Source organism: Manis javanica, chromosome 7, assembly GCF_040802235.1.
Source record: "Manis javanica isolate MJ-LG chromosome 7, MJ_LKY, whole genome shotgun sequence".
In the NCBI taxonomy this organism is placed as follows: Eukaryota; Metazoa; Chordata; class Mammalia; order Pholidota; family Manidae; genus Manis; species Manis javanica.
The window spans coordinates 134177182-134200233 of NC_133162.1; the positions used below are offsets into that span (position 1 = coordinate 134177182).

Genomic DNA, 23052 nt, shown 5'->3' on the forward strand with positions numbered 1-23052 from the left:
AGAGAAAGTTAATGAACGACTCCCAGGATGTGTACCACTTTTAAACGATCCTTTCTCTTAAGCCACAACAAAGAAATTTCCCTCTCTTCCACGAGGTCAAGAGAGTCCTGACAGTCCGTATCAGAATTGCCATGTACTTTGTGTGCCGAGGCTACTCATTAAGATCTTAAGGCCATGTTATCTCATTTACTCCTCAGAATACCTTTCATGATGTGCATGGTAAAGATTGCTGATAAAGATACTAAAACCCAAAAGGCCACACAGCCCTCGGCAGCAGAGCAGGTACTGAACTCAGGTCCAGCTGCCTTGAGTCCTGACTCCTTTGCCCCAATCAGGCAACTCACAAGCTCAGCTAGTTTCCCTTTGAAGTGAGAAAAGACCCTTCCAGGTTTCCTTGTATCATTTTTAAACTCATTAACTGTTAACTATAAGTAGTAACAATGCCAAAACCTGAATACACTAAATTTCAATGCCTGTGCTTAGCTAACAGACAGAACACGTGGGCTTTCAGTTAGGATTTCAGTTAGGACGGTCTCTAATCCTTAAGAGGGATAAAAAAGGAAAGCGATGGTTTCATGAGTGTTCACATCAAACTGAAGTTTCATATATGTGCACTTCATTGTACACCCATTAAACAGTTAAGTTGGAAAATATTTTCTTTAGTTATGAAGAAAAAGGTTATATGAAAGCCATCGATTTCTAACCATGCATTAACACGCCCCCGAGAAGGTTCAGCCCCCATGAACGACTGGCCAGATTAGCAGAAGAAACGAGACGCTGGTGCACGGTGAGCACACGTGTAACTAGTCGTGGTGCCGGAAGCACTACACCAGAGCACTGTCACCAACATCAAGTGCCATTGTTGCCGCAGCTGTCAGGAAAGGTCCCACCCTTCTCAACGAGGTGCGGCAGTCAAGGGAGAATCACAACAGCACAGACCACGAGTGCAGCAGCACTGACAGCCCTGGCAAGCACAGGCAGGGTCAAGGTGGCTCAGAAAAACAAACAAAAACAGAAACCACCTTGCGGTCAAAGGCAGAAAGGCCAAGCCTCAGCCTGGATGCCCCCTCCTTCCCTGCTTACAGCCTTGCAGCAGTGGCCCATGCGGCAACTCATCACTGACTAATGTGGTTCCCTCTCCCTGGCTTACCCCATTTCTTGCCCATCATTTTCACTGGCAGGAATTAAAGAAGTCCTCCTAAGAGTCACCAAACTTGCATATGACCAGAAGGATATCAATTTTTTGTAAAACTGTCAGGTAATAAAAATATTTACAGAATTGCCTGTATTATGTCACACTGTGAGAACAAATGCCAGGCTTTGAATTTGAGAATCACATTCAGAATTTCTGGTGCTGGCCAGTTTTCACATGATTAAAAAGAACAACAAGGCTGTCTTTCATCGTACAATTAAAAACATTTACAACACAGATGATGCAACTGGAAATATGAATACTGACTGCGATATTGATAGTATCAAAGAACTATCATTTTTTTAGGTGTGACAATGATATACATTTTTAACTTATCTTTTGAAAATACTGAAAAACTGATGAACATGTCTGAGACTGGCTTCAAAGCAACACGAGGAAAGCGAGCAGGGTACAGATGAAAAACACCAGCTATCACTAATGGCTGTGAAAGCAAGCTAGGTGTCGGGCAGGTGGACATCCTACTGCTGTGTGCTTATGTAGATACTTGAAATTTTTCATTAAAAAAGTCTCTTAAAGTCAAAGTGCTTTTTTAAAGGTTAGGTAAACATGGATTAAAAGAGACAAGTGACAACAAATTGAACTTTATGAACAAATTCAACTTGTAAGATCCTGGTTCCAAAGTTTAAAAAAAAATTTTGGGGACAACTGGGCAGATTTAAACATGAATTATGAAATTAAATTAGGGAGTCATGATGCCTGTGTGGTGGTCACACAGAAGAGCATCCCACTGCCAGGTTCAGACCGCCACACTGAAGCCCACAGGACCAGAGCCACGAAGGCTACAACCCCAAGCGGGGCCAGCAAGTCAACCCAAACCACACATGCTCACCTTTACAGGGCAGAGATAAAGCAGATCTGCCAAGATGGACACTGATGAAATCTAGGGGGCAGGCATGTGGGCATTCACTAAACTGTTCTCTCAATTCTTCTGTGTATTTGAAAAACTTTAAGGGAAAATAACGTGAAAAAAAATCATTAATGGCCTCAGATATGACACAACTGAGGGAGAATCTAAGCCAGTCCAAAATGTTCCTCAAGATAAGAGTCCTGGACAAGCTGAAGGGACAAGGAAGAAAGTTGCCTGCGGCCACTGACTGTCCTGAAGTTGAATATAAAACCTTGCTGAGCCTTAAAAAAGGCCATTGGCAGGAAGGAATGGCTCTTCAGGGACTGGGTCTGAAAGATGACCTGACCACTTGGTAACCACTGCAGACAAATGACGGTAAACTACACCATGTTCAATGCACACAGACGCGCCCCACAGAAAGTCATGGTTCTGTATGATTAACTGATTCACAAAAAGAGTAAGGAGGAGAAGCTGTCTTGGCAAGTAAATAAACACACACAAGCAATGACTTCATGACCTGAAAGAAAAACTGAAGAAAACAGAGCCTCTAAAAAACCCACCAATAGTCCTAATACCCAAAATTCCATCACCATTTTGTCACTGTTCAAACTGCAAGAAGACGGGAGCTGCCGGCGTGAACAAGCTCCCCAGGACACAGGGCACAACCCGCAGTGGGGAAGACCGGAGGCACAGCGCTCCGGAGCGAGGTTCTTGCGTCCCGGGAGCACTCTGTGGGCCACCACGCCCACTGGGAAAGCTGAAGCCCTTTGCCCACAACCAATGACAGGCTGACCTACTATGTCTTGCCTGTCTTCTAATGGGGCTCGGAGGCCTCCTGCCGCAGAAATCCCGCTTGGCCATCCCAGGTGTCTTTTATAACACCCGCCTCCTATGTATGCTTTCAGAAGATATCTTTCTCTGTCTGAGGTATTTCGCTCATCCCAACACCCTCTAGGTCCATTCATGTTGTCACAAATGGCAAGATTTCATTTTTCTTTATGGCTGAATAACATTCCTCTGTGTGTATGTACCACCTCTCTATCCATTCATCTATCAATGGATATTTAGGCTGCCTCCCCATCTTAGTTATTGTAAAATACTGGAATAAACATAGGAGTGCATGTATCTTTTTCAAATTACTGATTTTGTTTTCTTTGGATAAATTTCCATAAGTGTAATTGCTAGGCCATACGGTATTTCTACTTTTATTATTTTTTTTGAAAGCTCTGAATTTCCACAGTGGATGTACCAATTTACATTCCCACCAACAGGGCACAAGGATACCCTTTTCTTCACATCGTCAACAACGGTTACCTCTTGTTCTTTTGATATTAGCCATTCTGACTGGTGTGAGGTACTATCTCCTCAAATACACAGCCAAGGGGATATACTGACTCAATTCTACAAACCCAAAGATGAAATAACTTTCCCAGGAGTGACAGAGCCAGGATTTAACCACATCTAGCTAACTCCACAGACCAAACTCTTTCCACCGTACTACTGGTTCCAAAACAAGACAGCTTGCTCCGGCTGCACAGGCACTCAGCTTATGCTGGTTCACAAGGATGAAGTGAACGACACCTCCACTTCCAGGTTCTGAGTAATGAACCTCAGCAAAAGGCATGGCATCTCATCACAAGGTTCTCTATGTTCCATTTAGAAGAAGAGCTAAACAATAAGCAGTGTTAGGAATGCAAAGTGCTTAAAATGCATCCTCTGCACGGCACATCAGCTTTGTCCAAGCTGATGGTGGTAAGAGAACCGCAAGGCAGACTGAGAAAGTAGCACAAATGGAGGAAATTTCTCTGTCTAATTTGTTTATAGAGATGACTTTGACTTGCTCTTTAGATAAGAAAAAAGGCCCACGGAAAAGGGAAATTAAAAAATTAAAGGTATGAAAATCCTGAGAGGCTCCCAGAAGAAGATGGGAACACAACTGTGGCCCAGACGCAAGCCAGGTAGCTGAAAGCATTTGTAAGATGCTGGTAGGACCCTCAAAGTGCATTCCTTTTATTTTTCTGTTCATGAATCTGACATACCTCTTTATTCCCAGCTTCTCCTAACCATCAGAAGACCTGGCAATGATGGCCCAGCAGTCAGGCAGCTGACAACCTCTGGCACCTATCAGCAGACGTGCCTTTAAACCAGACAGACACTCTGGGCACCACCATTCCTGCCAACCCCATTATGCCCACCTGGCTGCCCCAGCTTCCGGGTTAGAGGAACAACTTGAGAGCAGTCCTGGAAAAGTGGCAAGGACAGACCCATCTCCTGACAGGAAAGGAGACGCCTAAGAGAAGGTGGCTGATGGCTGTGCAACAGGGGGACAGAGGAGAGGCTGTAGACCTACAAACCACAGGCAAGCAGTGCACACTCTCGGTGGTGGAAACAGCCTGGCCAGCCTCCAACAGACAGGAGGCTCTTTCTATAAAAGATTCATGAAGGGTTGGAAGTTTTTAATACATTTGTACATAAACTTGTACTCCATGAAGAAAATAAGTGCAAGTGAGCTACACTGAAAATTTCTAGAACAGCGACATTTTACAGCAGCCTGCAGCATGGTCACGGACAGTGACACGCAACTAACACGCCAACTATGAATTTCAGTCCATACCCACTACCATACACAAAAAACCAAGATGGGTCACAGACCAAAATGACCTGCAACTGTAAAACTTCTGAAGAAAGCAGGAGAAAATCTTTGTGATGTTGGATGAGGCAAAAATCTTAGAAATAATACCAAAAGGATGATACATAAACGAATGAAATAATGAAGTAAATGGCATAAAATGGAAAAACTCTTGTTCTCTTAAAAACACTGTTAGAATAAAAAGCCACAGACTGGGAAAAAATATCTGCAAATCATGTATCTGATAAAGAGCCCTCAAAACTCAACAGTAAGAAAACAAACTCAAAAGCTGACATACAAGGAGAGATGTACATAAACACTAAGCCAAAGACATACAAATGGCAAATGAGCACGCGAAGGCGTACTCACCATTATTAATCGTTACGTTAAGTTCAATTAAAATTACAATGAGCTATTACTAAACACACCAGGATGTTTAGTAAAGACCCTACCCAGTGTTGGCAAGGATGTAAAGGAACTGGAACTTTCATACACTGCTGGTGGAAACACAAAATGGCACAACCATGTTGGAAGACAGTTTGCCAGGTCCTTACAAAGCTCAACATACACCTGCCTTCGGAACCAGCCACTCCACTCCTTTGAATTGACTCAAGGGAAATGAAAGGATATGCCCACACAGAGAACTGTACACAAATATTCACAACAGTTTCACTGGAAACAGCCCCAAACTGCAAATAGTCCAAACTGAATGGAGAAGCAAACTGTCATATTTCCAGACAATGGAGTACTACCCATAAAAAGAAATGAATCACAATATACACAGTGTGTGTATACAGTATAACACCGTGATACATAATATAACACAGACGTCAAAATCATTATGCTGAATGAAAGACATCAGCTCCCCCACCCCAGCAAAAAGTACCTTCTGTATGATTTATACAAGGTTCTAGAAAATACAAAGGATCTATAGTGAGAGAAACAGATGAGTGATTTCCTGGAACCCTGGGGAGATTACGAAGAGGCAGGAGAATACTTCCAACAGATGACAGATACGTTTACTCTTGGCTGTGAGGATGGTATACATCACATCAAGGGTTATCAAACTATACACTTTATAAATGTGCATTTACTGTATGTCATTTATACCTCGAAAGCTGTTTAAACAAACTTAAACAAGGTGAGATATTTTATAAAAGCAGATGGGTGGAGCCATCTGATGGTTAAAGAATCCAGTAGTACCACTTGTCCTGGGAAGGGATGTTTCCTAATGGGCCCTGAAGAGAGACACAAAGTCAGCAGGTCCTCTAGACCAGGTGGGAGACAGAGTATGTATGAAAATCAGGCAAAAACAAAACAAAAACACTTTGGGAAGAACACACCAGTGTTGTAGAGAGGCAGGGATTTCAAGTTGAGACTTGGCCTCTCTGTCTTCTAGTCCTGTGAACCCTCCATCTGGGAACAGGACCCTGCTGCAAGTGGGCAGGGGGCAGGATCCAAGGAGAAAGCCTGGCAGCAGGAAGACCAAGCCAAGGCCCCTCTCTGGGTGCGAACTCAGGCTGAACAAAGGCGGTCAGAGGGGACAGAAAGGGAGAGCTGGACAGAAGAGCCACAGAAGGAAGTGGGTGATGAACAAAACAGGAAGAATTTGGGAAAAGGACACTACTGCTGTCTCCTCCTCTGCCTGAGAACTGTGCAAGTCTGGGGGTTCCCCAGGACCCAGGCTGAGCCTTCAGGTCAGCGGGTGGGCCACTGCTCTGTGTGGCAGCAGCATCTTGAGGGCCACTCTGGCTGAAGAACGCCTGGAATGACCCACACCAGTGTGCAGTTCACACAGGGAGGTCCCACCAACCACCACCTTTACAAAGGGCAAACCCACACCAACTCCGCTTTCAACTGTATCACTGATTTCCAGTTACCTGAAAGTAATCTCCTGTACCTTACATACAAAGTCAGACTTTCTTTTAAAACTATCACCAAAGTGAAGTACTGGAGAGAAATCAGTTATCTCTAAAATGTGAGCAACATGTAAACTGCACCTATTAACACTGCAAGATGATCTTTAGTTTCTTGTAATCAACATTATTTCACAAATACATGTTCAGGCACAACCAGTTAGTTACCTGTAACAACCTATGATGAAAATGAAGATCTGTGTGTTGCGGAAAGACATCGGAAATGCCATATTTAAAGCTTTACACGTAAGAAGATAAAGCTTTTACTGCACTTATCAATGAAGGTAATCTTATGAACCAAAAAATCAATTCAGCCCCAAAGCCTAATTTATAACCACTCTTCTAAAAAATCCACCCACTTTACATTATCTCCTAGCTACCTGGACAAAGCACATTTCCACCCAGCACTCACAGCCCGCATACCTGTTTGGAAGGTAGGATTCGCTCCCGGGTACATGCTGGGGGAATAGGCAGGAGCTGCTGCTGCATAGCCCATGGGGAAACCGGCTGAAGGAAACAAAACAATCTGCCGTCACAAGGAGCAACATGATTTTACAAGGAGGGCCCCACAGATCCCATTCTTACCTTCTGATCAGCCCTCCCGTCCTGACCCAAGTGGCCCCAAAGCACAGCCTGCTGAGCACCTGTCTCTTGCCTCAGAACTGGGAAGGTCACAATCATTAACAATGTCTTTTGAACCTATGAGTAAATGCTCACAACTTCCCACAACTGAAACAATGACAGAAACTGAGTTAGAAAGTTAGAATGACCAAAAAACCCACAAAAACCCAAGCTGATGTCAGAAGGCTCCCCATATTTCTGGCAGTTTTACTCTAGATTCTCATTCCCTAACTACTCAGCAAGAGTAGCAAGGAGCGAGGAGCATCCCATGTGGAAGAGGCTCTCCCTGGCATCACAGACCCACAGAATGGGAAAAATCCAAGCTCACAATCCGCTTGCAAGCACCTGACCTTTATGATATAAACGAAGAATCCTAAACCACGATCACTAATAATTATGTGCAAACAACAGAAATATGCACCGACTTAAGTGCTAGAGTCAAACACCTGGCCTGGGGGACTCGGTCACCTGCTCCAGGCCTCCTTGCAGCTTCTGGGCCTCTGTGGGGCTCACCCCCAGGTCTTTGCCTGACCCCTCTGCGTCACAGTTCAGAGCACTCAACACATGGCAGCCGGGGTGCTAGCATGCCCGCTCGGTGTCACGGAGCAGAGCCGGTGGAGATTACTCTGGTTCGCGGGTCTTTACTAGGGTACCGCTGAGAAGTTCCACCCTCTCTAGCCCTCCCTTCCCTCACCTGTACATAATGGTGGACAGAACAGCAGTCTTCACAGACACTGTGATGAGGGAACTCAGAGAAAGGCACCTCCATGGTGACTGAGGCATCCTGGCAGCACCAGGACCCGCAGCAAGAGGGCAACAGGGGTGCAGCGAACAGGCTGGAGTGTTCCAGCTGGAGTCCCAGGGGTCACCTCTGCGGTCTAGGCATTTTGAACGGCTGTGACTGAAATGCCTTACAGGAGGCTGAGTCCCCACCACAGCTGCGATGCCCCTACTCTGCGGGTGCCTGTGGTCCCCCCTGCAGGGCAGGAACAGCATCTGCGGGCCCACTGGTCCCAAGGGCCATTCCACTAGACCCTGTGCAATTCCTTAAAGGCCCTGAAGAAGCCAAGTAAGCTTTGGAACCTGCCTGAATTCCCTCTCAGGAGCTGCTGTGATATTTGTTAGATACCAGGAAACCATTTAGAATTTTTTAAAAGGGTTTCACTGTTAAAAAAGAAAAAGTCTGAAACACCACTGACCTAATTCATACTCTGCAGACCTCTGCAACAATTACCTCGGAATACAAATTTCTTCATCTCTCTCCATAAACTCGACCAAAAATTTCTCGAGGGAATCATCTACTCGCGTTACTTGTGTCTCACGATTCCTGGGACGCTTTAGTTGTGTTTGCTGGGCCCATCCTAGCCTCACCTTATAACAATGGGTGAACATGTCCTAAGACGAAACAGGAACCACTTATCACACGCATTTCCAACAACCTAACTTCCTCTCTCCTCCCCCGCCCCAACCCCCTCACCTCCAAATCCTGCTCATACTGCCACCGCCCCAAGCCAGGGCCTCAGCACAGAACCCTCCACCCGGACTATCCCAGCAGTTCCCATTGTGGCTACAGAAACCACTCCTCCCGCCAGAAACCTGTGAAAAGTCGCCCCCCAGGATGCCCGCTAACACTCTGCTTTGACTGGTCCTGGCAGTAGCACCTACATCTTTTGTTCCTTAGTGTCTCTGGAAAATTCTAATCTGCACGGTTCAAATCAACAAGGCTGAGAAGCACTGCTCCTTCCGATTCCTGTCAGTCAATCTTCCTGGACACAGCACCGTCTTCCAAAAAATGTCCTTCAAGGGGGACTGGTTTCTCCTCCAACATCACTCCAGTATCCTTCCTGCATGAAGAGGCTGGAAAACTACAAATTACACTGTCCAGACTCCCCTCGTGCCAGAGATGGGAAGAGATTCCAAATCACATTTACAAGATTTATCACTGCATTACAACAAAAATTTCAAAATAGTAAAAATATCATCAGCTAGGTAAAAATGAAAATTTTAAATACTTGCAAAAATTACTTAAAGGGCTAATATACTGAATATATATATATATATATAGTAACTTGAAACTAAAAAACACCCAAAAGAAAAAAAAAACAATAGAAGACATGGACAGACAGAACTGCCAACTACAAACACACTGATGCCACTTCTAATACCAGATGGGCAAAAATCCCAAAGGGGAAACGTACTTGTTGGCAAAGTTGTAGGGAAAAAAGTCACACTTTTTGCTGACAGAGGGGCACAAATGAGTGGGCATCCTAGGGAAGGCAAATCAGCAGTACCTTAAGAATCACATATGCATTTCCACTCTCACCCAGCAATCCCACTTGGGGAATCCACCCTGAAGACAATTTCCATAAACATGATCACCATCAGCTACAGTGTCATTTGAAAGCAAAATACTTCAAATGATACATCTACCCAAAGAACTGGTTGAATAAACTATCAAAACCCCACAAGATGGAGTGTAGATGCAGAAGGATTATTCAAAATAAAAAAGGGATTAAGTAAACCTCTGTGAACTGATGTGGAATGACTCTTAGAATACTTCAGTAGACAAAGCGAGTGAACACCACCACCTGCATCCCTGTTCCAGTACAGCTGTGCCCTCAGGCTGACAGCCTCCAGCAGCGGCACCTTACAGGGCCACTTACTTCTGCCTCCTCCAACTGCCAGTCCTTGCCCCTGAGCTCCCCAGGGAGCTGGAAGAGACTCCGGCAAACGGTATCGCAGCCGTGAGGCTCTCCCTACCCAATCAAGCTCTCTCCTTGATAGACTTTTCACAAATGTTATCCTTCCCAAAAACACTGACATTCCCAATTCCATCTCAGGGTCCACCACCTTTTGTGTAACAACAAGCTATTACAATCTAAGCACACAACTGGCCTGGGAGCAAGATATGGACTAAATGTCTGTGTTCCCTCCAAAATTTGTACATTGAAACTCTAATCCCCAATGTCATGGTATCTGAAGATACTCAACTGGGGTAATCATTTCACAATGTATACATATGTTATGTCACATACAGCTTTTAAAAAAATGTTATACAACCTAAATATACACAATTTTTATTTGTCAATCATACCTCAAATGCTGGGGGAAAAAAAAATCAGTCAGCATGCTATCTGCCTAACAAAGGGAGACATCAACTGGACCACCTACAATTTTTAATACACAGGGTATTATATTTAATGAAAAAATACCAGGCATGCCATAAGACAGGACCATATGACTGAAAACAAAAGGAAAAACTGACAATAGAAACAGACCCACAGGTGATCCAGAGACTGCAGCCAGCCAACAAGGTCTTTAAAACAACTGAGTGGTATGTTGAACAGAAAATGGAGAAGATGAAAAGATGTGATTCAATACATGGGTTTCATAGCAAATTAGAGCAGAGTCAGCAGCATTAGTGAAATGAAAGCGGATGAGTATAAAATATCCATAGTAATGCTCAAAGGAGAAAAAAAAGGAAAATACAAAAAAGGATGCAAGAGACATGAGAGAGTAAAATGGTCTAATATACTTGTAAATGGCGTCCCAGGAGAGAAGAGAGACAGACGCAGAAAAATATCTGAAAGGGTTACTGCTATGGCTGGAGAAAATCAACCCACAGCAACTGCTTACAGTTTTCCTGACGCAGACACACACTCAGTACTGTCTACGGCTGTTCTGTACTGCAACAGCAGCACTGAGTAGTTCTGACAGGCAGTGTGGCTCATAACACCTGAGCGCCCTGGACCTTTACATAGTTTGCCAATCCTCCTTTTAAACTCATGAGCCTCAGTATCCTCACAGGCTTGTGCAGAACTGGTTTATGACAGGCAACCAGTGTTTGCTATCTGGGCTCTATGGTAACGCCAAGGCTGTCGGGTTTTGCTTATTTCCCCAGTTCCGGATCCCCTCGGGATTCTCCTCAGCTTTAGAATTCCATTTACACTAGTGTCAATAGTTAAAAGACAGTAAGTCTTATTAATAAACTACCTCTTCTCAATTCTGGAAAATTCTATCACTCCTTTTCTTCTGGTCTCTGTACTCAGTCCTTCCAGGCTTCTCAACTGTCCTCAGGTCTTCTGACATCTCTGCTTCTTCCCCAATCTATTTCCCTTTCCCTATTTTGCATTCAGGTTCTCTCTTGAGCAATGTTTTATCTTTAATTTAAATCTTGTTCACATGCCATTTTTCCATTTCTTTAAGTTCCAGTTAGATTTTTGGTCCCCTTATGTTTTCATTCTTTCTTCTGCATCTTCAGTCGTTCTGAACATGATGCAGCTTCCACCTCATGCTCCATTCCTGCCGGCTGGCGTGACTGCTGGCTCAACCTGACGAATAACAAGCCCGTTTCATAAGAATCTTGCCTTGTTACCAGGCAGAACTTTGTGGGAGGTCCACGCACCCAGGACAGAGAATGCATGGCCCACGGCACCTGCATCTGCCACTGTCCGGAGCTCTGGGGCAATGCAGGCTGGAGACTACTTTTTATGTTACTTTCTTCCCTGGGAAGTATAGGTAAAACAAAGTACAGCCTCAAACATCCCTGAATAGTTAGAATTCTTCAGACAGATTTTTCCCTTCCCAGAGCCCAAGCAGAAACAAGCATCCCTGTGGGGCAGGGAGTGGATGGCTTCACTAGGAGGATCACCCTCTGGAGGAAGCAGCTGATGCGGGCTGGGGGGTTCCTGCCCCTCAGGACCTCAGTCTCACTTTCTGTCCCCATACGCATCGTTGAAACCCACAAATGGCAGATGCCCCAAGGACAGGACCAGCGTCAGCTCAATGGCCCAGTGCACTGGTTCTGAGGGAGCTTTCGTATTCAGTGACAGGCGCCTCCCTTACTTTCTTGCAAGTTCAGTCACACATTTTTAAAATATTTTATTCCATTCTCTACGGGTTTTAAAGTTACTTGTTTCACCATATTTTCAAACCCCACAATGAAATTATAACATTACAAATAATTACCCTTGTTCAAAGTCATTAACTGGGACAACCACTTGCTACTTTGACCAGCTACTTTTCCCGAATTTGGCTCGCCCTCTCCCTCACAGCCCATGCTGGACTAGCTGACTCCAACGAGGGCGGGCAATGTGGCTCAGGCCTAAGTCAATCAGTAGAATCCCCTCCCTGGCCCAGAGCTGGAAGCTCAGTACCACCAGTACACAGGACTGGCTGCAGTGAGAAGAAGAAGAGAATGGAATAAAGAAAGTAAGGGAGACTCCTGTAACTAAATACAAGAGCTCCCTCAGAACCAGTGCGCTGGGGCTTCTTGTAGAGTAAGAAAAAGAGGCTCAGAGCAGGGGACTGCAGGAGGGCTTAACATCAGAGACCACAAGAGGGAGAAGTGTGACCTGTGAGCCACACCAAGCCAATACTGAGGAAGTGAGGCTGAGCCCAGGAGCCAGAGAAGCTGGACCCTAGTCCCACCCACTGCAGCCACTACACCGAGTGTTGACCAAAGCCAGTTCCAAGGTCCAGATTTTTCAGTTCCAAGAGCTGAAACACTTTTTTCTTTGTCCAAACCCTCTTGAGCTGGGTTTTGTCAACTGAAAGCATTTTAGTGACATGGAAATGTACCAAGAGTTCAGGAAGGAAAACAAAACTGTACTTGCTTACCTGGATAACCAATTCCTTTGGCATTTGCATAGGGAACCCCAGAAGAACCAGGACTATAGACAGGATTCATGATTTCAAGAACTAAAAAGGAAAAAAAAGTGATTTAGCCAAGCACTTCTGTGTTTGATCTTCTCCAGCATCAGTATAAAAAGAGCAGGTAGCAAGAGTCCCTTCTCCATGCAGTTATAAAACAAGACATTTCACGCTGCTGCTAATAACAGAGATCAGAAAAGTAAAGCCAAAATCTCTAATAGGTGCCCACCAGGTCATCAGAAACTTCCCTTCACAACTCTCTTTAGTCCAAGGAAAAGTATTTTCTATGTCCCTGCTTAAAACAGTGAAAAAAAAATCTGTAAATAATCTGAACATCCTTGTAAGAGAATAGTTAAGTAAATCTGATCTATCCAGAGCATGAAATATCATAAGGAAGCTTTAAAAATGTAATTAAAAACACAAGATTGATATAATGTTAAGTGGAAAAAGAGAAGGGTACACTAACACAATATGATCCCAAATTTGCATGTATACATAAAGGCATGTGCACCTACAGCGTTAACAGAAAAAAGTCAGGGAGGAAATAAAATTATGAACAGTGATCATCTCTGAATGGGGTGGGTTTACTGTTCTTTTCACATTTTTCTCTATTTCTTAAATAGCTTCTACTAAATATATATTTTCTAAAAAAGACAAATGGGCTGCAGCCCAACACTATTAACCCATTCAATGTTCTACATTTCACAACCCTTTTTTCCTGAAAAGTTCAAGAACTTGAACTGCTACACCATGTTACTCCTTCCCCAAAGAAGATTCTCATTAGTATCTCCAGCAAGCGCTTCTGAATTTTATCAGCCAATGTATTCTTAAAGTGTAAGCTTAATTAAGACTATTCAGTATTCCACATCTAGTAAGTCACACTGATTTAAGTGGTAGTAAGAATTATGTGGTTTAAAGGCGATCCAAAACCTAAAAATAAAAACAGCAGAGAGGGATGCAACAGGTATATGGGAACTCTGTAGTTTCTGATCAATTTTGTTGTGACCCTAAAACTACTCTAAAAATAAAGTCCATTTAAAAAATAAAAATAAAAGCACTGAAAATGCACACACATTTCCTTGTTTAGCGTCTGCCTTCCCACCACATCCCCAGCTAGAATGTAGCCCTGTGCAGGCAGGGAATGGTACACTGTCCTGCTTACTGTAGCACATCCAGCACCAGGAACAATGTCTGCTACACGACAGCTGCAACTACCTGCTGACCTTCTAAAAACACATGCACCTCAAAACACTATACATCAAATTCCAGCACAAAACCAAAATACAAAATGAACCACTTTAAAGTTTCAGCTCACCTGACATTCAGAATATTCACAACCAAACAGTGCAGTACACAAAAAATTATACTCAGTCACATCCTTAGCCTTTGTAACAAGTTCTTGTCTAAATTAGGAATAAATTAGGGGCATCAGTGATTGGGACATGCATTACCTCATTTTTCAAAATTTCTAAACCAAAAGGCAGGTGCCAGATGCGCCATGACATTCACCACTGCAGCTAAGCCAGGTCCAGACCAGAGCTGCCCAGCGGTGATTTCTGCCCCGATGGAGCCGCTCTCCATCTACACCTTCCAGTGTGGCAGCCACTGGCTGAAAGTAACTACTGAGCACCTGAAAATGCTAGGGTAGGATCTAATATTTTAGTTCTACCTAACTCCAATTGAAATCGTCACACCTGGCTAGGAGCTACCGCATTGGACAGCACAGGTCTACAGAACAAACTGGAGAGAAAATGAGGACTGGAAGGCAGGGCAAGTAAGCAGAGAATCAGTTGTGTATTTTATCCCCAGTTTATGGATAAGCACATTAGCAACTGACAATCCCTATTATCCTGCCTTTTTACCCCATTCTTGGCATATTTACAACCTAAGAGTTGTAGAGGCCTTCACATATGTCATCTACTCCGGTTCATCCACTGTCTCTTGAGATGCGAGTACTTCCCAAAACTCTATTTCTCCATTCTGCAACAGGATCTAATTTTACTTTGTTAATTGAATTCAAGACAAGCAAAGCACTATGCAATGCCAGAGAGACAAAAAGCAAGTCGCAGTCCCTGTTTTGAGTTGATGACCCGGAAAGTGCTGTCTAACAACTTCCTGTGAAAATGGAAATGTGCTTCTGCTCTGTCCACATACAGTAGCCACTAATAGCTATTAAAATATGTGTTTAAATATCCATGGCACAACTAAAGAATTGCATTTTACTTTACCAGGTAGGCAATGGCTATTGTATTGCACAATGCAAGCTTATAAGACAAAATATATGAAAAATGGTGATACAGACCAGAGTGTTAAGAGCCATCAAGGAATAAAGTGTTCTGTGGGTTGAGTGGGAAGAGCAAAAATTAAATGGGGGTGAGAAGGGGAGAGGAGGGCACGGGAGGGGAGGAATGGTCAGGAAAATCTTGATTACAAAGCCATTTCCAATAAGCTCTTAGTAACAGGTAGAATCCCAAAAAGCCACAGAAATGAGGAAATGCAAAAAGGAATATGGGACAACTGGGTCTGTTTGGAGCTTAGGCTCCACATTGGGAATCAGCAAAGATGATTTTGGAGATCTAAGTTAGGTTAGAACCATCATGTGCCAACCCTTAAATGTGAGGCTAAGCAGATGTCAGCTGGTAGGCAATGAACGCTCATGAAGAGCATAGCAGTTAAACACAAGAGCTACCAGATGACCCAGTGATTCTACTCCTAGGCATATACCCAAGAAAAATGAAAACACACCCACACAAAAACTTGTATGCAAATGTTTAAAACAGCATTATTAGTAACACTCAAAACTGTAAACAACTTAAGTGAAGCACTGAACACCAGATGGAAGGCTCTCTCCTTCCTTAATGACCTGACATAGAATCTACACCAGTAATAAATTGTACTCTTCATCTGCCACTAAAAAACTTACAGAATTACATTTGAATTGTAAATACAGTAAATTCCAAACTACCCAGAAGTTACACTTCCTGAAAGTACTTCTACTTCTCCAGAGGATAACACCACGAAGCAATCAAACCCAAAACGTCGGGCATTTTACAGAACAAATGACCCAGTTTTTTTAGTAAGTCAATGGTCTGAAAAAAGGCAGAGGGGTAGAGAGAAGGAAGGTTCTAGATTAAAACAGATTTACACATAAAGTCCATTCATTAGGTATATTTTTTTTAGATACTGATTTATACTGAAAAAACTAAAAAGGTATTTTAAAGATTTGGGGACACAACTGAATACAGGCTGGGTAACAAATACTACTAAACAATTGTTAATTTTGTTAGGTGCAATAATAGTATTTTGATTATGTATGTAAAAATATATCATTTTTTAGAAATACATACTAAAACATGTAAGGATAAAAATGACATGTCTGTAATTTAAAATATTTCTACAAAAAAGGGTACTGCAAAGTTACTGTAAATAATTATTAGGAGTTAATAACTGTTACATTGAAATGTTGGGTATATGGCTGTACATTGTACTGTTATACTTTTTAAGTTTGCATCGAAAAGAAGTAAAAAAAAAAAACCCATCAGCAGAACTCTGCTGGGATTCTAGTGCCACTGGTCCCCCAGAAACCAATTTCCTAGTCAGACTTGGTATGGGCTAAAACGATTCTGATTTCAAGGCTGAATCCAGAGAATACAACTTTTTAAAATAAGTTTCCCTTTTGGAATGACAAGTGTCATAATACCTATGGGTGGTTTGACCTAAGAATAGATAAATCTCAGATTTACCTTTTAAAATAGCGGATGACAACAAAAATTCCTCAATTCAAAAATCCATTAATAATCATAATGTACATTTAAGACTCATTACTGTACTACTTTCTCTAGTTTCAAAACATGCCAGGACCAAAGTTCCCAAATGCAATAGTAATTATAAAATTTTAAAAGCCTTGTATATCAGAATTTCAGATCAAGAAAACTAATTTCAAGGGGCTTAAATCCTGAGACACCAATATACAAGATCCAATACCCTTTTATACAATCGACAGTGAAAATTCTCAGTAATGTCTTGATTACCATCAAGAACACCATACAAAAGGGCAAAGTCCTCAACTCCCCCAAATTCTACCTTTGCTGCCAACGCGTGCAATTCTTTTGGGAGAAATTCATATATTTCTGCACAGAACTTGAGAAGACTTCAAAGATGCCAATACAGAGTGGAAGACAGACATGAGAGAAGTACTACTTACTGCTTTATTACAGTGGTACAACTGCTTTTAAAACTGTCCTCAACTGATCTAGGAAAAGAAGAAGTTCATAAAAGACAATTTCCCATTAAACTACAGAACGTATAAAAAACTAGTTTTTAATGCACTTCAGATTTTTTTCAATTCTAATTCTCTACTTCTGTGGCATTACACTAATTTTCCAGATGTATGAAAAGTTCGTAATTTTGGCATTACAGTTCTTTCTAACCTTAAAATGGAAATTAGTGGAATGAAAGGCAACTGTAGAGTAGAATAAAAACTAAAAACTCTAACAAACCTATCAGGGCCTGAAAAGAGGGCAGGGCAGTAAGATCCCCAGCAGCAGATAGTACTTCCTCCTTCCTCCCGGGCTGCAGGCACTTGCCTTGCACACAAGGCCCAATCGTTGCACCGTTCCCAAGCGCAGGAGGCAGAAAAAGGGGGTGCTACCTGGTCAGCATTTCTAGTGACTGCCGCACAACCATTGGCCAGCATAACCAGGGGAAGTCAGCTGTCTCTAAACTAACACCTGAAGCCTGCGGGGGCTTCTACCAGACCTCAGTTTCCATGTAGTCAAAAACACGACTAAAGGTATGCACACTAGTACCAAAGCAAGCCCTCTTCACAATCTTAAACAAGTCTTCGTAATGGGCACCACAGTAGCTTCAACATCAGGGAAAAGAACCTTAAATTGTTCAATTCTTGGCCGTCAAAGCAAGAAAAATCCACTACTTCTTTATTTACCAAAGTAAAAAAAAAGTGCTCCTATGATATCATTACGAAATACAAAAACTTGCGATCCAAAGTTTTTCATACAATATTTGAGAAAATAATCTCAAATTACACAGGGATGACGAGAATTTAAGGAGTGCGGAATAAACAAACTTTTCCATTAAAAATTTCTTCTTGCATGCCAACAACACTTTTCTACTTTTCTGTATGACGTTAAGGAATCGTTAACTCACAAAATGCATTCGATGCACCCTTACACACCACTTAAGAGAAACGCCCTGCTTGTGGACACGTTGCAAAGGTGCTCTCTCCTTTTCAGTCAATCCAGACTGGGCCACTGAACCTCTCCGCTGGAGGAAACACCAAAGCCATTCGGCTGGAGGGCGAACACTGAGCTTCTGCCCCGTTAAAGGAACAATTTTCACTTTGTGGGTGGACCAAGCGAAGAGTGGAAGCGTCGAAAATGATTAAAGTCATCGGATTCCTCAACCTAACTGACAGGACGCTAGTCCTGTCCGTTTGTCCTACCCTTCCAGACCCGGTGTGGCTGGGACCGGACAAAAGCCAACGCGCAGTCCCGGACGGCTCCTCCGTTCCGCGGGCCCCGGGCACCTGCCCGGCCGGCCTGCAGCCCGCCGCGGGACAAAGCACCGATCGCCTCCCGCCCCGCCCGCGCCCGACCTTGGCGCCGCCCCAGACTGGCCGCACAAAGCACCGCACTTCCGGCCGGGCCGCGCCACCGCCCATCCGCCTCCCGGCTCGCGTCCCGGAGCCGGGGAAGCTCCGCACTCCCCCGCCCCCGCCCGCCGGGGCCCCCGCTCGCCCGCCCGCACTCACCGCGCCGCGGCGGCCTGCGCCTCGGGGACCAGCGCGCCGGCCCGGGCCGGAGTCGGCGCTGGGGCTCGGGGAGGGGCGCGCGCCGCGGAGCCTGCTGTGAAGTGGGGGCTGAGCCGCTAGGCCCGTCCGCCGCCGCCCCGGCCCGCGCTGCTCCCGCTGCGATCCACCCGTCCCGCCTCTCCGCAGCCCGCGCTCCCCGCCGACGCAGCGCAGCCACCGAACCCTAACCTCACTTCCGCCTGCGGCGGGGGCGCGCCGGGCACGTGACACGGCGGGGCGGCCGCTGGGGGCTGGCGGGCGCGTTCCCGCCAGCGTCCGCGAGGCCCCGGATGGAGGCGACGGAGGCGCGCGGCGGGGTTCCGGGCCCCGGGACCGAGAGCGTTTCCGCCAACCTTGCTGAGCAGCCCTGCTGCGGGGACGGTTTTCCCATGCAGAACACCACGTTACACCTGAGTTCCTCAGTAGTTCCTTGTATTTTACGACTTTGATGGTTTTGAGGAGTATTGGGTGAGGTATTCTGCGGAATATCCCTCAACAGGGATGTGTCTGATGTTTCTCATGGTTCCAGTGGGGCTATGCCCCTTTGGGAGGAAGGCAGGTGACATTTTCATCACATCTTTTCAAGGGCAAATACTCTCTACATGACCTGACGGTCGGTGTTAACCTGGATCACATGGTCGAGCAGCGCTTGTCGGTTTCCACCGTGAAGTGGTTTTCCCCTTCCCACTGCGCCTGGGAGGAGCTCACTGCACAGCCCACACTGGGGTGCGTGGGTGGAGACGGGGACCCTTCTGGAAGAGGTGTGATTGGTTAGAATCCCCCTGAAAGGAAGACTAGTCTCTTCTCCCTGTTGATTAAATCACTGATCACAGCAGAGGGACTCTTACATATTTATTATACACTCCAGTAGTATATGATTTATTTTGTGGCCCACGTCGGTCCAGGCCTGGCCATCGCGGTTCCTTCAGGCTGACTCCCGTGCCCTATGACGCACGCCCCCCATTCCCCACCACGCCGCTTTTACATTTTGCGCCTTCCACACTTCTGGCGCTGCGATGCTGCCCAGTCCTAGAGGGGCTCGCTTGCTTAAGCGGTCTGGCTGTGATAATCCGAAGGTGGCACCGCACAGCAGGCCGGGGCGCGAGCGGGGCGTCTCCAGCGGCCGTCTAGCAGAGCGGCGGACGCCGCCACCCCGTCACCCCGCCCAGCCGCCCGCCCCACTACAATTCCCGGCGTGCCCCGCGCCGGACGGGACAGGAGCATGCGCCGGACTGTGTCGCGAGCGGCGGCCAGAACGCAAGCGCGGCCAGTCGGACCAAGGAACCCCCGCGGCGTCCTTGCGGTCTTTTCCTACTTGCGTGAGCGGCGGTGGCGGTCGTAGTGTTATCAGGTGACTCCCCCCTTCCACGCCAGCCCCACTCAGTCTGCACTCCCTCCCCTCCCTAGTCTTGGGGTCGGAGCCTCCCCTGCAGACGCTCAGCCCGTGTCCGTCCGAAAGGACCCCCCACCTCGCCCTCCCCACTGCGCAGTGTCGGCCCTTCCTGAGCCTCCCCTGAGCCGCTCGGTCCTCGCCCCTCCCCTTCGCCGGGCCCTCGAGCCCCCGGGGCTGCCCGGACCGAAGCCGTCCGAGGGAACACCCGGCTCGCGCCTTTTCCCGCCCCCGGGCCCAGAGAGCCTCTGGAGCCGCCCGGCCCGCGCCCCCGGGCCCTGCCCCCGGAGAGCTGGTGCGACCGCCTCTCCCTCAGCGCTCTCCGCGGGCCCGAGGCCGCACCCTCCGCCGAGTCCGGGACGCGTTCAGGCTCTGCCCTCGCTGGGAACGACCCCGTTTGCGCCCACCGGCACCTGGCTTTGTGCCTTCGTAGGTTTAGGTGCGGGATTGTGCGTTCTCTTGAATGTCTTTGTTCACGTTTGATTCTCGTCCAAGCAGATTGGGAACGCCGGAGGTCAGGGGTTTTTATTTCGCCTCTCGTTAAGAGTTCGTTGTTATCTCAAAAGTAGAGTAATTTCCACAGAAGAGGTTTTATAATGAGCGAATAAAGTTCCAGTTTTTCAGGGTGGGTGGAGGGAAGGAATGAGGTGGGACGGTCGCGTCGTCGAAACTTGGAGGGGAACGTGGTGAATTTCAGACGCCACCGACCCTGGCCCCGAAGAACCATTTTTCAGAGCAGGGCAGGGTGGAGCCACTGCCCGAGGGAGGAGTCCTTATTTGTAAAAGGAGGAAAGTTCTTGGGTCTTGTTTTCGAGGAAACTCTGGCAATTGCAGGAAGTGGCTTGTCTGAAATTCCGTGGAGCTCTGGGACCCGAGCTGGGACTGGTACTGCAATATTTGTCCAACAAATCAGTGACCAAAATATCTGTGTATGTGTACCTGTCGCGCACCGCCTAAGGGTCTGCGCGTGCAGGGAAGGCACCTGCGACTCGTTCGCTTGTGTTGGGAGTGTTCCTGGGGCCAGGAAGTTCCTAACCCTGGCCTGCCTACTGGTTATTGATAGGAGGTGGTAGTTGAGAAGAGACCCTCAGGCTGGACAGGTGCTTGTCTGGGCTTCCCTTGTGTCTGGTGGTTACTCTGTGATAGTGATTTCTTAATACCTCCTTCCCTTCCCAGCAACTGATCTCTGAGGGCAAAAATCAAATGTGTCGCTCTGTTATCCTGGCAGACAGCAAAGTGTCTGGCTCCTGGTAGGTGGCCGGTAAATGCTCACTGAAGATGACTGAAGAAAAGAACACATAACCTGACCAAGGGTTCTTCACTAGCATTTTTTATTTAATGGTGGTAGTACATTCTGTAAGTAAATTTCCCGATATTCTCAAGGACTGAATTTATGAAATGTGTACATCAGTGGTATAGAAAGAACAGATATCATTTTTGTGATAGTCATATTATTCTTTGGGAAGATAAGAGGATTTTTACTTCTTCCAGAAGCTTCGCTGTGCTTCCCAGCTATCCTACATTAATTTTGTTTTTATCTTTGCCTTTTTTTCTATTATTGTATGTTTAAAGAAATTGAAGAATTACTTTAACTGTGTTAGTAACTGCGAAAAACTGCAGAGAGTAAAATATACTATTAAAATGTTACCAAAAGGTGGGCTAGTGGAACCAGTCGTGTTTTACTGGTTGTATATTTGTTTCTGAATTAATCCTGGAGACAGAAAATTGAACTTCCTTTGCTGTCATTTTAGTTTGTCTGCCCTTTGATGACTGCTTGAATTAGCCTTGTTATTAAGAAGTAATTGTTACCCAAAAATGGCCAATGCCACATATGACTGATCTCTAAATAACGATGGGGTACCCAGTACTTCTTGTCCTTTGTGGTGTTTGGACTACCCCTTAGACTTTTTGTTCTCTTTCACATTACTGTCCCTGAAGAACATAGTTGTCCTCCCTTTGAAAAGGAAATAACGTTTACAGCTAATGTACAGAGAGTTCTACCTGGAGGAACCAGGATGTTGTGGGATTCAGCAGGGTAAGGCAAAGAGCAATTCCTTTTACCTCAGACCAATTTGTACGTCCTAAGATTGTTTGGCTACTCAGGGTCTTTTATGATTCCATATGAATTTTTCAGGATTATTTGCTCTTAATTCATTGAAAAATGTCTTCAGTATTTTCATAGGGATTGAAATGAATCTGTAAATTGCTTTGGGCAGGATGGCCATTTTGACAATGTTAATTTATCCTATTCATGAGCATGGGATAGATTTCCATTGAGTCGGGTCGTCTTCAGTTTGTTTCATCAGTGTCTACAGTTTTCAGAGTACTGGTCTTTCACTTCTTTGGCTAGGTTTACTCCTAGATATTTCATTCTTTCTGATGCAACTGTAAATGAAATTGTTTTCCTCATTTGTCATTCTCCTAGTTGCTGTTCGTATATAGGAATGCAACAGATTTCTGTATTTAGATTTTGTCTCCTGCACCTTTGCTGAATCCAGTTATTCTAATAGGTTTTTGGTCAGTCTTGGAAGATGATATGTTGCTAGGAATTTGTCCATTACTTCTAGGTTGTCCAATTTGTTGATTTTTTATAGAATTCTCTAATAATTCTTCATGTTTCTGTGGGATCAGTTCTAACTTCTTTTTCATTTCTGATTTTGTTTATTTGTCTCTTTTTTTTGGTAAGTCTGGGTCAGGGTTTGTCTATTCTGTTTATCTTCTTGAAGAACCATCTCCTGGTTTCACTGATTTTTTTTTTCTGTTGTTCTCATAGTTTTCTATTTCTGTTCTGATCTTTATTATGTCCCTGCTTCTGTTAACTTTGGGTTTCATCTATTCCTTTTCTGGTTCCTTTAGCTGTGAGTTTAGGTTGTTTCTATTTGGGATTGTTCTTGTTTCTTGAGGTAGGCCTGCCATGGTATGCACTTCCGCCTTGAAACTGCTTCTGCTGCACCCCACATATTTCGAACCATTGT

General features: G+C 45.1%; 2 protein-coding genes across 8 annotated transcripts in view; one reads left to right on the forward strand and one right to left on the reverse strand.

Moving 5' to 3' along the window:
* FAM168B (family with sequence similarity 168 member B) overlaps positions 1-18904 on the reverse strand; it is a 28109-nt gene extending 9205 nt beyond the window's left edge. Inside the window, exons 1-3 of one of the 4 annotated variants that reach the window (XM_036995932.2) lie at positions 18649-18904; positions 12846-12926; positions 7029-7112 (exon numbers count right to left, since the gene is read on the reverse strand). In XM_036995932.2, the coding sequence (XP_036851827.1) occupies positions 7029-7112; positions 12846-12915 (154 nt within the window). In that variant the 5' untranslated portion in view covers positions 12916-12926; positions 18649-18904. Of the gene's footprint in view, positions 1-7028; positions 7113-12845; positions 12927-18044; positions 18294-18339; positions 18478-18648 lie in introns of those variants that run through there. The other 3 variants (XM_036995934.2, XM_036995933.2, XM_017678240.3) reach the window with 3 other exon arrangements.
* A 975-nt stretch (positions 18905-19879) lies between these two features.
* PLEKHB2 (pleckstrin homology domain containing B2) overlaps positions 19880-23052 on the forward strand; it is a 36924-nt gene continuing 33751 nt past the window's right edge. For 2 of the 4 annotated variants that reach the window (XM_017678246.3, XM_017678248.3), the window contains exon 1: positions 19880-20038. The gene's annotated coding sequence lies outside the window, so the exon portion shown is untranslated. Of the gene's footprint in view, positions 20039-20245; positions 20507-23052 lie in introns of those variants that run through there. The other 2 variants (XM_073241610.1, XM_017678247.3) reach the window with 2 other exon arrangements.